At 46.7% G+C, this 16,314-nt stretch overlaps 1 protein-coding gene across 1 annotated transcript; it reads right to left on the bottom strand.

Annotated features, from left to right (window-relative positions):
* Window positions 1-10,899: 10,899 nt before the first annotated feature.
* On the bottom strand, window positions 10,900-12,757 carry LOC130387939 (uncharacterized protein K02A2.6-like). Its single transcript, XM_056597230.1, has 2 exons — window positions 11,578-12,757; window positions 10,900-10,904 (listed from the first exon to the last, which is right to left on the bottom strand). Exons 1-2 carry the CDS (start codon window positions 12,755-12,757, stop codon window positions 10,900-10,902), a joined length of 1,185 nt encoding a protein of 394 aa, XP_056453205.1.
* Window positions 12,758-16,314: the final 3,557 nt, after the last annotated feature.

Below are 16,314 nucleotides of genomic sequence, written 5' to 3'. Positions count from 1 at the left end.
GGATCAGCGGGGTTGATATTACGTTCGCTTTATCTCACCGTTGTGACGTAAAGAGAGCTGAGCCGCAAGGCTCTCGATCTATCAGTCGATATTCTCTCCTATCCTCACCTATGGTTATGAGGGATGGGTGATGACAAAACGACAAGATCGCTGGTACAAGCGGCCGAGATGGGTTTTCTCAGGAGCGTGGTTGGCGTCTCCCATAGGGATAGGGTGAGAAGCTCAGCCATCCGTGAGGAACTCAGATCTGAGCCGCTGCCCCTTTACTTAGAAAGGAGACAGTTGGAGGTTCGAGCATTTGCTAAGGATGCCCACTGGACGCCTCCCTTGGGAGGTGTTCCCGGCACGTCCAGTGGGGAGGAGACCTCAGGGAAGACCCAGGACGAGGCAAATGACGATGAGGTTGAGGATCGACGCAATGAATCTGAATAAACTGTTTTCAATGAAAGTACGGGGAAAGTAAACGGGAAGAAGACAGCCTCTATGTGGCCTTCCTAAGCGAAACCAATGTCCTTTAGCTAGGACAACATCCAAGCAGAAATCTAACAAAGATCTGGCGCCGAGCTAAGGTTATCGCCCTGAACATCTTATCCTGGCATGTCTAAACCCAGTGATCGACCCCAAGCTGCCCGAAGAACAAGCTGGATTTCGAAGCGGTAGGTCAACAGACCTACCGCTGGTGTTTGTGTCGGCGAGCACTGCTGGCGCTGTGATTGGCTGCCGTTTCTCCCTTTGTCTCTTCTTTTCTTGCTTTCCTTCTTCCTAGCGTCTGTCGTTGGCTATGTTGAATTGCTGTTTTTCTGTTCCCCTGCCTTCGTCCATAGCTGCCCAGCCCTCCCTGCTAACTGGCTAACTGCTGAGTAGCTAGCGTTAGCCATTACCACATGGTTTGTTGGTTAGATGGTGGAGCTGCCCTGCCTCTGCTCTGTGTCCCCAATTTCCCCTGGACTATCCTCTCCCTGGACACTTTCCCCCATTGGACTCCCTGGACAATAAACAATATCTGGATAACCCCATCCCTGGATGCTTTCCCCATCATTCAATCAACAGTGCCATGAGTAGCTAAATGTATCATCCCGTTTGTACTCCGAGCTGCCTCTATCGTTTCACTAAACCCACCTGTCAACTGCTGCAATGGAACCACTACTCAGCTCTTTACTGTTTTTACTAACTTTACCCCCCCCCCCCCCCCCCCCCCGATATCAAATGGATTTAGCTGGTCCCCCTATTCCTTTATATTTGTTATTCCCCTCCCCTACTCTCCCTGCCTCAATAAAAACTACCGGTTATCCCATAATGCATTTATCTCCACTGAGGCCCCGTCCACACGAAGCCGAAACGGGCGAAGCCGTTCCGGTTTCGATCTATCCGGTTTCGGAGTATCTCCGTAAAGACGGAGTCAAGCGAAACCGGGTAGATCTGTAGAAACGCTGTAGTACACATGCCAGGCCCATAAGGGGCGCTGCTTCTGCTACAGAAATCCAGAAGAAAATTAAATAAGACGAAGAGGCGAGCATGCGCATAAAGGCTGCCCCCCGAACCACTAACAACACAAACAAACAATCAGTCAACAGTCTCAATAAATAATGGCTTAGCAACCCAACAAGGGACATGATCTGCTGCAGAACGATTACAAGCCTGTAGTCCGCCATCATCTTTGTTGTTGTGAGTTCTGAGACTCCGCGGGCTTAGCAGTCATTGGCTAGAGGGTCGAGGGGTGTGGCGATGACGTCATGGTTTACGGTTTCAGTCGGATTCAGGCGTCCACACGAATCCAAAACGAAACCGGGTAGATTTGAGGGGTGAGTTCAGAAGTTTACGATTTCGGTCAGCGGATTTGCCGGCTTCGTGTGGACGGAAGGCCGAACCGTACAAGACCTTTGCGGTTTCGCCACGTAATCGGCTTCGTGTGGACGGGGCCTAAGTCTGCTGGTAACCTCTGTCGCCGTCGCCATCTCCATCGCGGCCGCAAAAAGACCAGCCACCTACATTTTTCCACTAACCCCACCATCCATACGGTATCCAACATCCACACTAAGCATTCCCACTGCCCCCCTTCCACTCTACCTGCTCGCACTGTTAACCTGGATAACCTCAGAAAGACCTCTTCAGCGTGTCCCCCTCACACCACCCTGTCATTTACCCAACTTTGCTCCCCTCAACAACTGATCAATAAACAACAAAGCCCCCATCCTATATGACCCAGTTCTACACAATTCACTAGATGTTCTCCAAACTGAAACCTGGCATCAACCTGAGGATTTTTTAATCAAACATCCCCGCTGGTTTTGGTTACATTTGCAAACCCCGCCCCTTCCGTCGTGGTCTTGCTGTTGTTATGACCGCATGGTAGTGATGTTACGTTTTGCGTCGAGGCATCGAGGCGTGTGTCGAGTATGTCGGCTCCTCCCCCAGCGAAGCTCCGCTTCGAGTAGGATTCACGTTGGCGAAATGACGTAGGGTGTGACGTTCGAGGCTTCGCCTCGGGCTACTGCTTCGAAATATGGGTTCAGTATTGGCGGGAGATTTCGACTATAAAGATGTCCCGTATACGATCACAACCTTGTGGTATATTCAATATACCACTAGTCTGTGATCGTAGTAGTTTGAGCATTGCATTTTCTGTAATATCAATCGAAATATCACGTTCATTATTCATCATGGAGTTTGCCAAAAAGAGAATTAAATAACCACTGTCCAGAACACTTTAATGGCTATTCAATTAACTCCTTCTCAGTTATCTTGCAGGGTGGCTCGGCTTAGCTCAGGAGGTAGATCAGTTGACTTGTAACTGATAGGTTGCTTGTTCAATCCCCAGCTCCTCCTAGCTCAGGAGGAGTTCTATGTTGTTGTGTCCCTGTCACTTTGCTCCTGACAGCTGACTGTCGCCTTGCATGGTTGACTCTGCCGTCGGTGTGTCAATGTGTGTATTTACCGATGTAAGTCGCTTTGGATAAAAGCGTCTGCTAAGACACACTTTTGCCAAATGATTTATTTTCTAGCATGAGCTCTGTGCCATTTTATGAATGGCACACTCACACACATGTATCACTGAAGTGACTTCAATTCTCAAATGATTTAATGTTGTATCGGCACACGAAGCAAAAATCACATTTTGGGTTGGGTTGTCATAATTTCATTCACCACTAGATGTACCTAGCGTACTCATTTGAAGCTTCGAGCATGAACCACTTTGGTGGTTCATCTGGCTGAGAGGCTTTGACGTTTCATGAGGCATCATCTCGGCACCACTACCGCATGGCTCAAGCATGACATAACAAATTGGGAGACACGCAGTGAACAAGTTTCTATATATTCATTCAAAATATAGGCCCTAACAAGGAAATGAAGTATCAGTGTAGATGGCAGCTTAACTATGTGTAGTGTGTTTGGACTTGTGTAGTGAGAATGAGCAACAAAACCAAAATAGAGAAGAAAAGGGTTTGGCAGCAGAAGCTGCTGTCACCCAGGCAGCGAGAGCCCGAAAGGCTGGATGTCTACCTCCTTTTATAGGCCTATCAGGTGAATCAGGTGCACCTGCTGCAAAAAGGGAAGAGCCAAATTGCCCAAGTGGGAAACACTGCCATGGTAAGAGTTACCATGGGGAAGTAACACTACTATTCAAACCGATTTTCAGCGTCACAGAAGTCACTCTCCCTACAGTCTCATCTTTTGAAGTTCTAGCATTTTAAGCCTGTTCAATGAATGTCATCCTCATTTACCAGCCACCCAAACCTAATTCATCCTTCTTCTCTGAAGTCCTCATAATAGCCTCATCTCTCTCCTCTCGCTTATTGTTGCTCGGCAACTTTAACATCCATATTGATTCAAACACCTGTATGTTTGCATCTGAATTTATCACTCTACTCAGGCTCACTCTGGGCTACAGCCTACAAGCCAAGAACGAGTGACTGACTGAACGAGAGCTGCGACCCTTGCAACTTGTGATGCATTCCTGTCTTTCATTGGCTGAAATTCAACGAGTGTATCTTGCGTTCACACCAAATGCGACGGGGCGACAAGATCCCATAGAAAGTGTACTTAGAGACGCGTATCGGGCGAATTATTCGCTAGAGAAAACCAGCGACAAGTTTTGTTGTCACACCACACTTTCGCCCTGCACAGTCGAGCGCATTCACGAGGATTTGTGGCGCGACAAATTCGTTCGAGTTGAAATATTTCAACTTTGGCGTGAATTTCGCGTGATGACAGCCAATCAGCGCGCAACATCGTGGCCACTGAGTGACATATGTACCGTAACAGCCAATCAGCGTTCAACCGGCAAACTCAGTGCAGTGCAGTCCGTGGTGAACTGCAGCATTGTGGAGAAAGTGATTGTTGCCGTTTGCGACTCCCGGAGCTCTATATATAAAATAGTATATAATATAATTGTATAGATAATATCACGGCCAAAAGCTCCGTGCGCCTCTGTGACAATGAGCCTCCCGACTCACTTCCACTTCGGGATGTAGCCGTTTAGGACGCAATGAAGATCTTGAGTAGGCCACAAAAATTCAGCCAGCAGCATAAGTTAGGTGAGAAACTGTTATTTATTTTCCACGCTTGAAAAGTGAAATGGCAACGCCAAACAAAATACTTTAATAAACAAAACCAAAAATCAACCAGAGGGTTGCTCACTTGCAAAGTTCCATTAACATGAGAATCACCGAACATGTACCAGCTTCACAGCAAGCCGTCTCTCTATGCCTCTGTCACGTTAAAATTGTACCGGGGGCGAAAATTGTACCGGCCTACGTCATCAGTTGTTTACATCTTGACAACCTGCCTGGCAACAAACGACGCGATCGTCTGTTGCCGGGCAGGTTGCAAAAAACATTCGGCTCATGTTTCCAAAAGACGAAATAACATTATACAGATAACGGATCGCTAGATAACACTTGTTTTTACTTTATATTTGTATTGTATTTAATTGTTTAATCGAATAGCAACAGACGACGCGATCGTCTGTTGCCGGGAAACGGGCGATCGCGTCAAATGACGTAGGACGCGAATGTTCAAGAACCAATTAAATACAATACAAATATAAATTAAAAACAAGTGTTATCTAGCGATCCGTTATCTGTATTATGTTATTTCGTCTTTTGGAAACATGAGCCGAAAGTTTTTTGCAACCTGCCCGGCAACAGACGATCCCGTCGTTTGTTGCCAGGCAGGTTGTCAAGATGTAAACAACTGAAGACGTAGGCCGGTACAATTTTCGCCCCCGGTACAATTTTAACGTGACACCTCCACCAACCCCCTTGAAACCAGAAAATACAGGGCTTAAATAAAGCCAACCAATTAACTAAAATGGTAGATACCAACTACCATGGGGGTTCACCGACCCAAGTACCATAATACATTTATATTTTATAATGAAGTCATATTGAACCACACACTTCATTACACATGTTAACAGTTTGAATGTTGATGATAAAGTTCACTGTTGCACAATGCAAAATACCATTATAATTAAACATAGCAAATAACGTCCGTCCCCCCTTACAAACAGTCATGTTCCTGCATCCCAATCAGGCAATGATTGCATTTCTAGGTGCTCGTGTTGCCCGGGGTTCAAAATGCTTGGGGACCCAGGAAGTGGGTGTGGCTGTCAGTGTCCGTTTGTGTCATGCAAAATGTATGGGTTAACGGCAGAGAATTGGTTATGGAGCATATCGACTGGTACCTAACCGATTACGAGGATGTTTACATGCAAGTAACTGAAAGGTTTTGTTGTTTGTGATTAATATGTCTCATGACGAGACGCTGTTGCCGGCACCGTGCGTCATACTCAACAAAAACAGATGTGTGAATGCGTGTTGATCAGTTTACGTGTTGCGGGTAGTGTCATAAGTACTTGAAAAAAAGGAGCAATCGAACTTGAGCACGGTATAGGTTTGAAACGGACTTGGGCAATGTACAGAAAGCCTAGTGTGAGTGCGCCCATAGCCCATTACTGTTCATTTTACCGCTGCACGGTCCGCATTTTACCGCCGCATGGTCCAAGGTAAATTGCCTGCTTGAGCTAGAACCCCAATTTACCTTCACACATTGGTGGTTTATTGCGTTTAATGCTGATGTAAATGTGACGGCTCCGCGGTTCCAGGGGGGGATTTGGGTAGTGGTGCTGGGGTCATCCCTATGTTCCCCGGGTCCTATGTTCCCGGGTTCTATGTTCCCCGCTCGGGGAACATAGGACAAAACCGAGCATTGACAGAGAATGCTGAAAGCGCCCAGATGAGAGGAAGAGTTTCCCGAAAATCTACATGGTTTTTTGTGCATGGTTAAACATGACTATCAATCATTATAACAACATTTATAGGTCATAAAAGTCGAAAAAGCATAATAGGTCCCCTTTAAGCATTGTTCCCACTCCAACTGTGTCGCAGACCCAACGTCTTACCTGTCCCGTGTCTCTTCACGTAAAAGATGGTCAGTAATTTACCACAGATCTGCTTGTAGATACTGGTTCAACAGTCTCCATACTTCCAGATAGGGCTGGGCGATATATCGAATATATGCGATGTATCGCAAGATGTTTAAAATGCCCCTGTCGCGAACATCGAATACAAATTGGCACGTAATATGTTCCTTTGCCGCCGCCTGCATACTCGTTAGTGTTCCCTTCACTCGCTCTTTCCTGTGGCTCTCTGCCTCACAGACTCATATGCATTAAACACACTTTCTCCCCACGCCCATTGCGAGTCCGCGAGATTCTCATGGACGCGCGTGTGTGACGGTCGCGTGTGTGACATAGTCACACACGCGACCGGTGAGTGAGAACAGCGAGAGAGAGAAAAAAGGTTGGAGTCTGAGGATTTGGCTTCGAAAAGAATAGCACTGGATCCGTCGTCTGGCAGTGGTTTGGCTACAGAAAGGAAGATGTGGAACAAAAAACGGTAATATGTAAAATATGCCGCAAAACCATTGCCACCAGAGCAAGCAGCACCACAAATTTATTTCACCATTTGAAAAGCCACCCGCTGCCAAATGAAGAATGCCAAAAACAGCGCATGGCCCAATCTCCATCCACATCAAATAAAACACAATAACAACCAGCCCAGAAGCAAATTACTTTGGGCTCGTCATTTTTCAAAGCAGTCCCGTCTAAAAAAAAAAGTCAGAAATGGAAAGAAATTGCTGCCGCTGTCACACACTACATGGCCAAAGATATGGCCCCAATAAGTGTATGAATGCATATTCATGTGTATATTGAAAGAAAAACGATTTGAAGTTTGAGTTCATTTAAAAATCTAAATGATTGTTGCTGAATTATGGATTTCTTTACAAATATAATAACATTAAAATGTTTGTTTATTTTTAATCTCAGAGAGAAGTATGAAAGACCCCCGGATAGACCGTGCTGTCAGCCTATGCAAAAAGGTGGTGAGCAGCTTCTCTTTAAGCTGGAAGAGAAGGAGAGACCTCGCCAAAGCTCAGCAAGAGCTGAACATTCCTGAACACCAGTTGATCAGCGAGTCTCCTACCAGGTGGGGATCCAGAAAATGATAGAGAGGGTGCTGGAGCAGTAGCGTGCCGTTTCCAAAATCTTGGGCTCCGACAAAAAAACAAGGCATCTTGTTCTTCATTGGCAGGAGCTGGAAGTCCTTGAATCTGTTCATAGGGCTCTAAAACCCCTAGTCAAATTCACCGATGCTTTATCAGGTGAAGACTATGTCACAGTGTCCTACGTCAAGCCTGTGCTCCATCTCTTTGAGTCCAGCATCTCGGCGGTTCAGGAGGATGACACTCCACTGACAAAGTCGATCAAAGTCTCCATCCTGGACTATCTGAAGGAGAAATTTGCCGACCCTGAAACAGACAAGTTGCTGGACATGGCTTCTCTCATGGATCCCAGGTTCAAAACGACATACATTGCAGAGGAAATTATTGAGGACATCAAGCTCGGAGCCATGGCTGAGGTGGAGAAAATGCTGTCTGACCAGGGTGCAGCTGAGGCCACTGTTTCACAGCCTCATGAAGAAGAGCCCCCAAAGAAGAAAACTCTCAGAAGTTTTTTCAAAAAAGCAACGCCGTGCTCTGCCTCTGCCATACCATCACAGAGAGGCCAGTTCTATGTCGCATAGGCTTCGCCTTTTAAGGCTATCGCTATTGGGTTTTCCCTAGGCGTGAGCCGTAGCACTGAAAAAATTGTAATCCCCGCCCTCCCCTTGCCGCGGCGGCAGGGGCTCAAGCGTGGCTCGTTTCCATGTCAGCCGCATCACAACAAGAGGCTGCACAGCCACTTTCAGAGCATTACTCAGAATGGCTGAACGCATGTGCCATGGCCAAATGGATGGACAGGCTGATCAGCAAGGGTCACACCCTGTAGTTCACCTCCGTTCCGCCACGATTCAACGGGATTGTGGAAACAACGCTGTCATCCAAGGGTCAACAGCTGTCACTTTTGGCGGAGCTCCAGCAGCTTCTAGCGAAAAAAAAGTGATTTCCACAGTCCCGAAGGGAGAGGAAATGCAGGGATTCTATTCCTGTTATTTCCTGGTACCCATGAAAACAGGAGGGCTGAGACCGATTCTCGATCTAGCCCTATTCAAACAGTGCATTGCGGAGAGGCCGTTTCACATTAACAATCAGACGAGTGTTACAGTGTGTAAACCGGGCGACTGGTTCACCTCAATAGATTTGAAGGACGCCTACTTCCACGTCACAGTGATCCCCAAACACAGAAAATTCCTGCGTTTCTCATTCCAAGGGTCACACTACCAGTACAACCGTCTCACAAACGTTTACCAAATGCGTGGAGACGGCTCTCCGGCCGCTGCACGCAACAGGAATGAGAGTACTGTTCTACTTGGACGATCTGCTTTTGATGGCTCGTACAAGGAGGAAGCAGCTATTCAAACAAAAAAGCTGGTAATTGAGCCGTAATGAGAGCACGGCTCTCACAGCAGAGGATGGAGACGCTGTGGTCTCTCCTCCGCCGCTGTTCCCTGGGCAGCGTCGTGACAGCCCTCTCTGTCATGAGGCTGCTGGGCATGATGTCAGCCACTCACACGGTGGTGCCGCTGGGGCTGCTTCACATGAGGCGGCTTCAGAGATGGCTTTCTCGCCTGTGCATCGACCCGGTGACCATTCCCCTATCAGTGGGCCCTGATTTGACCCACTGGGGCGATCCCCGAACTCTCATGAGAGGGGTGCCGTTGGGCAGAGCAACGTCACACATCTCAGTGTTCACGGATGCTTCTCTGTCGGGCTGGGGAGGAACATGAGAGTTTTACGTAATGGGCGGCGTTTGGCCGCCCCCCCGTGACCCTGCATATAGACGCATTGGAGCTCCTCACTGTGTTGAAAGTGATCCAACATTTTGCCCCAATGTCGACGAATCAACACGTTATGATTCGCACGGACAACAAGGCGACAGCAGCATACATAAATCGCCAAGGGGGCGTGCGCTCGGCACAGCTGAGTATTCCTAGCTCGTTCAGATCGAGAGTAATAACTGTTACGTATTTTAAGCACATATTTTGGGCTGTTGCCCAGAAGCTAGAGTCCTTTTAAAACTGGGGTTTGGGGGTTACTCCCGAGGAAATTTGAAAATCGGGCTGATGAACATGCAATTGTCACGTAGTTTGAGAAGTAAAGGAAAGACAAATCGTCATGTCTGACTCACGTCAGGGCAGGCCAACTGAATAGGTTAATGTTTATGTTAAGGATAGGAAAGTGCACCACATACAGCAGCCAAAATGAGACATTAGAAAAGCCTGTAGTCAAATAAACACTCATGCGCCTACCAAATGTCGTGTGGACCGGGTTGAATTCACTGCGGGTCTCCTGAATCCGTGCAAACTAGAGCAGCACTAAACAGCAATATCGACATGATGGGCTTTGCATAGAGAATCAAATTTGCAACATTTTGCAACTAATGATTCTAAATTTGCCCATTAATGTACAAGTCAGAATTTGGCGATTTTAACGCCAAATTCTAGTCAAAATGTTAAACTTCAATAATTGTTCATAGTCAACTTATATAGTGCATTTATTTAAGCTCTCAACAGCATAACCATACAGCTACGCCACATCGGCGGGAAAACACGGCACACGCAAAGTACATCCATGGAATCAGCCGTTCAAAACCAGTCTGCATGAATCGTATGACAACTGGATGGCAGGGGATGCGGACAAGGAATACACCGCAGGGGAGAACATGAGAGCCCCAGCTCGCCGCATATAGTAGCCTGGGTGCTTTAAGCGAGGAACAAGCTGGATACGGAGTGGGTGAAAAACTAGTGGTTAAAAGTCTAAAAGTTAATGTGTATTTCTCTCGTAACTTTTTGTCATTATTAAAGAGAGGCCTGATTCTCAGGTATGCATGTTGGATGGCTACGGTGTAGGTCTGGGAAGAACTTCAGGCCAAAATCTTGCAAGCGAGCCGCTGGGTGAGGTGCAACGAGATGAAGCACTTTCTGAGTCATTCCCTGCAGGGCTGGAGCCACAGGTTGATGCGCATGCGTCCTTTGTGACCCCCTTTGATATATAAGAGACCCTTAGGCAGGGATGCCAGGGTTACGGCCTGCGGGCCGGACACGGCCCTACTGTATGTCACATCCGGCCCGCGGGTGATAAGGGGAGAATATATGTATTCTTTTTTTTTTTCTTTTTTTTTTTTAATCCGTCAGTTGGTCTGTTACTGCTGCTGGTCTGTTACGATTCAATAACTGTTCATCCCCCATTCTCCAATCCATTTCGAAACGTGTTTAGAAAACACGCTTGTTTCATTAAAATGTATTCATCAATTAAGGCTGCCACCAGGGGGTGCCACCAACACTTTTGCCGCCCCCAACGCATTTGCCGCCCTAGGCGATCGCCTAGTTCACCTGTGCAAGCCTTCAATAAATAAAATAAAAGTAATTAAGTTTATGTTATGTTCCCTGTACGTGACTATCCTTCACAGCCCATACAGAGATCAACACAGAAACATTTTATCTTGTTCTACAACTTCAGCGAGGCTGGTTTATTGTGCACAGGAATTTATACAAGTCAGAGGTGCCACCTAGTGGTCACCATAAACGAAGCACCTTCAGCTTCATACATAACATTTCCTCCCCGCTAAGATATGCTGTCAATCAACACAAAGGATATTTACTTTAACACAACAGAAAAGATTATAGCTTTCCTTTTTTTTACATCAAATAATAATGAGGGGATGTCTTCTTATACTGCAAACAATATGTCTCAGAACATTATATTACAATAAACAATGTGGTCACTCCGCACCGTAACGTACGGGCGGTTTAGTAATCCTCACAGGATAGCGTCTCATTGTCTCTGTTACCGGAGTACCGGTTAGCACAGTCTGTGGTGAGTCAGTGGACTGGTGTGGAGATTGTGTGTGCTGAGAAATTTGACAGTCAGGCTCCTGTGTGTGAGGTGTATTAGAGTGGAGTGTGGTGCAGATATCACTCGGGGGTAAGTCCTCTGGTACTGGAAGGTTCACTGCAGTCTGCTGCAGCTCTGGATCGGGGCGTGTCAGCATCTGATCCACATGGCGTTTCCATACCCCTGGTACTCCCACATTTATCCTGTACGATACTGGACCTGTCTTTTCCACAACAATACCTTGTGTCCACTTCTCCTCCCCCTTCCTATAGTCCCGCACACGGACTGGCTCCCCAACATCAAACTGCCTGTCCTTTGAGTGTTGGTGGCGGCGTTGTTGTTGGGCATCCTGTGATCTGTGCACTGTTCCAGCAATATTGGGTTTCAGGAAATCCAGACGAGAACACAGCCTGCGTCCAAGGAACAACATGGCTGGCGTTTCCGTTGTTGTGGTGTGGGGGATGTTGCGGTATGCCAGCAGGAACGTATCAAGGCGTTGTTGCACCATCCCGGTGCCCTTAGATGATTTTAAGGCCTGTTTGAATGTGCGCACAAAACGCTCTGCCAAGCCATTGGTAGCAGGATGGTACGGCGCTGAGCGGGTGTGTTTGACTCCATTGGACTTCAGGAAGGCACTGAATTCTTCAGAACAGAACTGAGGTCCATTGTCGCTCACAAGGATGTGCGGAATTCCATGGCGACTCAAAAGTCCCCTGAGCACTTGTATGGTCTTGCTGGCTGTGGTGCTGTCCATGATATGCACCTCAGGCCACTTGGAATGGGCGTCCACAGTGATCAGGTACATATGACCTTCGAATGGACCCGCAAAGTCCACATGTATCCTTTCCCAAGGACTGGATGGCCACATCCAAGGGTGTAGAGGAGCTAACCCAGGTGCTTTTTGTATGCTCTGACACGGGGGGCAGGATTTGGCGTGAAGCTCAATTTGAGAGTCGACGCCGGGCCACCACACATAACTGCGTGCCAAGCTCTTCATCCTCACTACTCCTGGATGTGCTGAGTGGAGCTCTTTCAGAACCCGGGGGCGCAGTTTAGGAGGCACAATCACTCTCATACCCCACATGAGGCATCCCTGTTGTATGGTGAGGTCATGCCGGCGCAACAGATAGGGCGACAGCTCTTCGTCGGCATCCTTTGCAGATGGACAACGACCAGTGGAGACAATTTCCTGGACACGAGATAAAGTGGAGTCAGACAGGGTCTCACGTTTGATCTCGGTGTTACTGACTGGTAGTGTGTCCAACTGAGAGGTGTAGAACACCTCTACTGCGCCTAGCTTCTCTTTATGAGTGTGGGAGAGTGGTAAGCGTGAAAGTCCATCTGCATTTGCATGTAGTGCACCCTTACGGTATTCGATGATATACTCATGCGCTGATAGGAGGAGTGCCCAGCGCTGCATTCGGGCTGCAGCCATTGATGGTGTACTTTTCACTGGACTCAGGATGGAGGTCAGCGGGCGATGGTCAGTGAGTAGGGTAAACTTGTTACCATAGAGGTACTGATGGAACTTGCGAACTCCAAAGACTATCGCTAGCGCCTCCCTCTCTATCTGGGCATAGTTTTGTTCTGCCTTACTGAGTGTTCGTGAAGCATAAGCTATAGGTCGTTCCTCTCCATCAGGCATAGCGTGCGAGAGCACAGCTCCGACCCCATATGGTGAAGCATGGCACGCAAGGCGAGGGGGCAGCTCAGGATTGTAGTGCGTTAATACTTCCTGTGATACTAGGAGTGCTTTTGCTTTCTGGAAAGCTGATTCACAGTCTACTGTCCACTGCCATTGCTTCCCTTTGTTTAGCAGTTCATTTAATGGTTTAAGGACAGTGGATACATTAGGAATGAAGCGTCCATAATAGTTCAGCATTCCCAGGAACGAACGGCTGACATCACGTGGTGCTGATGCTTCCACAATAGCACGTACCTTCTCCGGTGATTTGTGGAGCCCGGCCGCGTCAATGATGTGGCCCAAGTATTTCACAGACTCCTGGAAAAACTGGCACTTCTCTTGTTTGAGATGCAGGCCATACTCCTCTAGCCTGCCTAGGACTGAATCCAGTGCTTTAAGGTGAGTCTGTTCATCAGGACCACTGATGAGGATGTCGTCCAGGTAACAGTGTGTGTAAGGTAGTCTGAGCAGTACTTGATCCATAGCCTTTTGGAACAAGCCAGGTGATGGCGCTACTCCAAAGGGCAAGCGATTAAAGCGGAATAGCCCTTTCTGTGTGGAGATAGTTAGCAGCTTCCTTCACTTCTCTTCTACCTCCATCTGCAGATAGGCATTAGATAAGTCTAACTTACTGAAGCGTTGCCCTCCTGCTAGAGAGGCAAAAATGTCTTCAATGTGTGGTAATGGGTATCTATCCAAGCAGAGAGCTTGGTTGAGGGTGACCTTGAAATCGCCACACAGTCTAACTGTGCCATCCTTCTTGATAACTGGCACCACTGGTGTGGCCCACTCACTATTCTCCAATGGTGAGATCACCCCAAGCTCAGTTAGGCGCTTCAGCTCGGCTTCAACTCGAGGTCGAAGTGCATAGGGCACCTTACGTGGGGGGCAGAAATTAGGTATACTGTTAGGTCTAACAGTCAGTGTGGCTTTAATCTGCTTCAGTGTGCCTAACTCTGTAGAGAACACAGCTGAGTGTCTCTTTAACACCATCTTCAAGCTGTCTTTCTCTCTTTGCTCAAAGGCATGCACTGTCTTCAAGTCTTTCCAATTCAGTTTGATAACTCTCAGCCACTCTCTGCCAAACAGTGGAGGTGCATCAACTTTCACTATGTACAAAGGCAAAACAGCACACTGCTTATTTAACTTAACTTGTACTTTGATCACCCCTTCTGGTGCCAATGGCTCTCCAGTGTAAGTTTTAAGCATTATCTCAGTGGGTTGCAGAGGTAATTGACTTAACTTGCTTTTATACAGTTCCCAAGAAATTAAAGACACAGCAGCCCCAGTATCCAATTCCATTTCCATTTTCTTTCCATTAACTCTAGGCAGCACAGAGATTCTGGAATATTTCCCTTTTTCAGACAAGGCATAAAGTCCCAACTCAGAGTCAGTGTCAGATTTAGTCTCATCACTTTCACTAACATTCCTAGCATCAACATGATGAATTCTCTTCTTTCTGTCTTTAACACTGCGCTTCATTGTATTACCTTTCTGTCTCCATTCTCTGTCTTGGCTGCTTCTGGCTTTACTCTTACACATGTGTTTGGTATGGCCTTTCCTCCCACACTGGTAACAGTCGCGATCTTTGTACCAGCAGTCTTCATCTGTATGGTTCATTTTCCCGCACCTGCGGCATTGGTCACCTTTGTTGGCACTTATTGCATGCACTTTAAGTGAACTGCTTAATTGCTGCACGTCGCGTGTGGCTGTCTCTGCCGACACCGCATAATCCACTGCTTTCTGAAAAGTGAGATCCTTCTCGGTTAAAAGGCGCTTCTGAACTGTTTCAGTCTTTAATCCACAGACAAATCTGTCCCGTAGTGCGTCTTCAAGATAATAGGCCGTAAGGTGAACACGGTTTTCATTTCAGCCCGTTCCACTCACTGGCATCTACACAATCTTTAGCTTATAAAAAAGAAAGTCGCTGATTTTCCAGTCGATTGTCTATGTGGCTTTGTTTTATGCAGAACTAGAGACTTCAGAGCGTAATACGATTTTTGTCGGGAGCCGTGCCACGGTTCGACACGTGATCATGCTACACCAATGAGAAGGCTGCTTTATGACAACAGAATGGAAAAATGGCAGCTCCCGTGTGGTTAGAAACAACGTTAATGATAGAGGAAAACACCCGAACATCCTCAAAAGTGGGCTAAATTAATTCTAATTAGTGCTGTATACATAGCCGCGTCCAAGAATAACAATGAGGCAAATATACGATAATGTTATTTTTATGTTAAGTCATTTACATCAAGTTTGACATACATGGGAACACACATTACTGACGATCTTACATGGACTGTGAACACCCAGCACACCGAAGAAATCAAGGCAAAGACTGTACTTCCTACATCAGCTGAGGAAGTTCAGAGCATCCGCACCCATCAGCTGTGTGTCCTGACAGCATCACTTGGTATGGGAACTGTACAGCCTGTGACTGCAGCACCGAATCATCAGAGCATCTCTCCATATTCTGCAGGAGACCTACAAGAAAAGACTTACCTACCAGCGCCCAAGGTATTGTAAAGGATTCTTAACATCCTGACCATGGACTTTTCAAAACACTGAGGTCAGGCAAACGTCTCTGCTGCTACAAGACCAGAACAGAGAGACTGAGGAGGAGCTTCTTTCCTCAAGCATTCCTTATCCTGAACACACACAATGACTATAAAACATAAATTACACCTTTTTTCACACAATGCTCTTTAAACTCCCTCTTGCTATTTATGAAAAATATTTCTTGATCTTTCTTTCTTCACACTCGCACAGAAAAAACAGTAGTATTTCTATGTATGTGACAAATAAACCTCCATGCATCAATAAAAGGCAGTAATTGTACTTATACCAATGACCATCTGTTTGTTCATTCATTCATTAATTAATTCTTCCACAAATGAAAACAACACTAATGAACCATAAAAACACTCTTTATGAAACATGAAATATGATATAAAACTGTACAAAACTGAATAAGAAATAACAGATTAGGGACACTCAGTCCTCACTGTCAGTGTCAGTGTCAGGACAGTTATCTTCCAGTTCCTCAGATTATTTTGTGTTGGCACAACTACGGCAACGACATAGGTCTGTGCAACACAATCCTGCAGAAAAACAGGAACATCTGTCTGTCTCACAGGCACCTTTGCAGCCACAGTGTATCACATGCAAAACACTGTCAGGGGCCGGATTTCTAGTCATCCAGGTGACGTGCAAGTTCCCATCCTCTATTTGCCAACCATATCCAGCAGGTGATGGAGCACTTATATTTTGTTTGAGACAGGACCTCATTATTG

The sequence above is a fragment of the Gadus chalcogrammus genome, chromosome 8 (genome assembly GCF_026213295.1).
Source record: "Gadus chalcogrammus isolate NIFS_2021 chromosome 8, NIFS_Gcha_1.0, whole genome shotgun sequence".
NCBI lineage: Eukaryota > Metazoa > Chordata > Actinopteri > Gadiformes > Gadidae > Gadus > Gadus chalcogrammus.
This window is presented reverse-complemented; position numbering and strand designations above follow the sequence as displayed.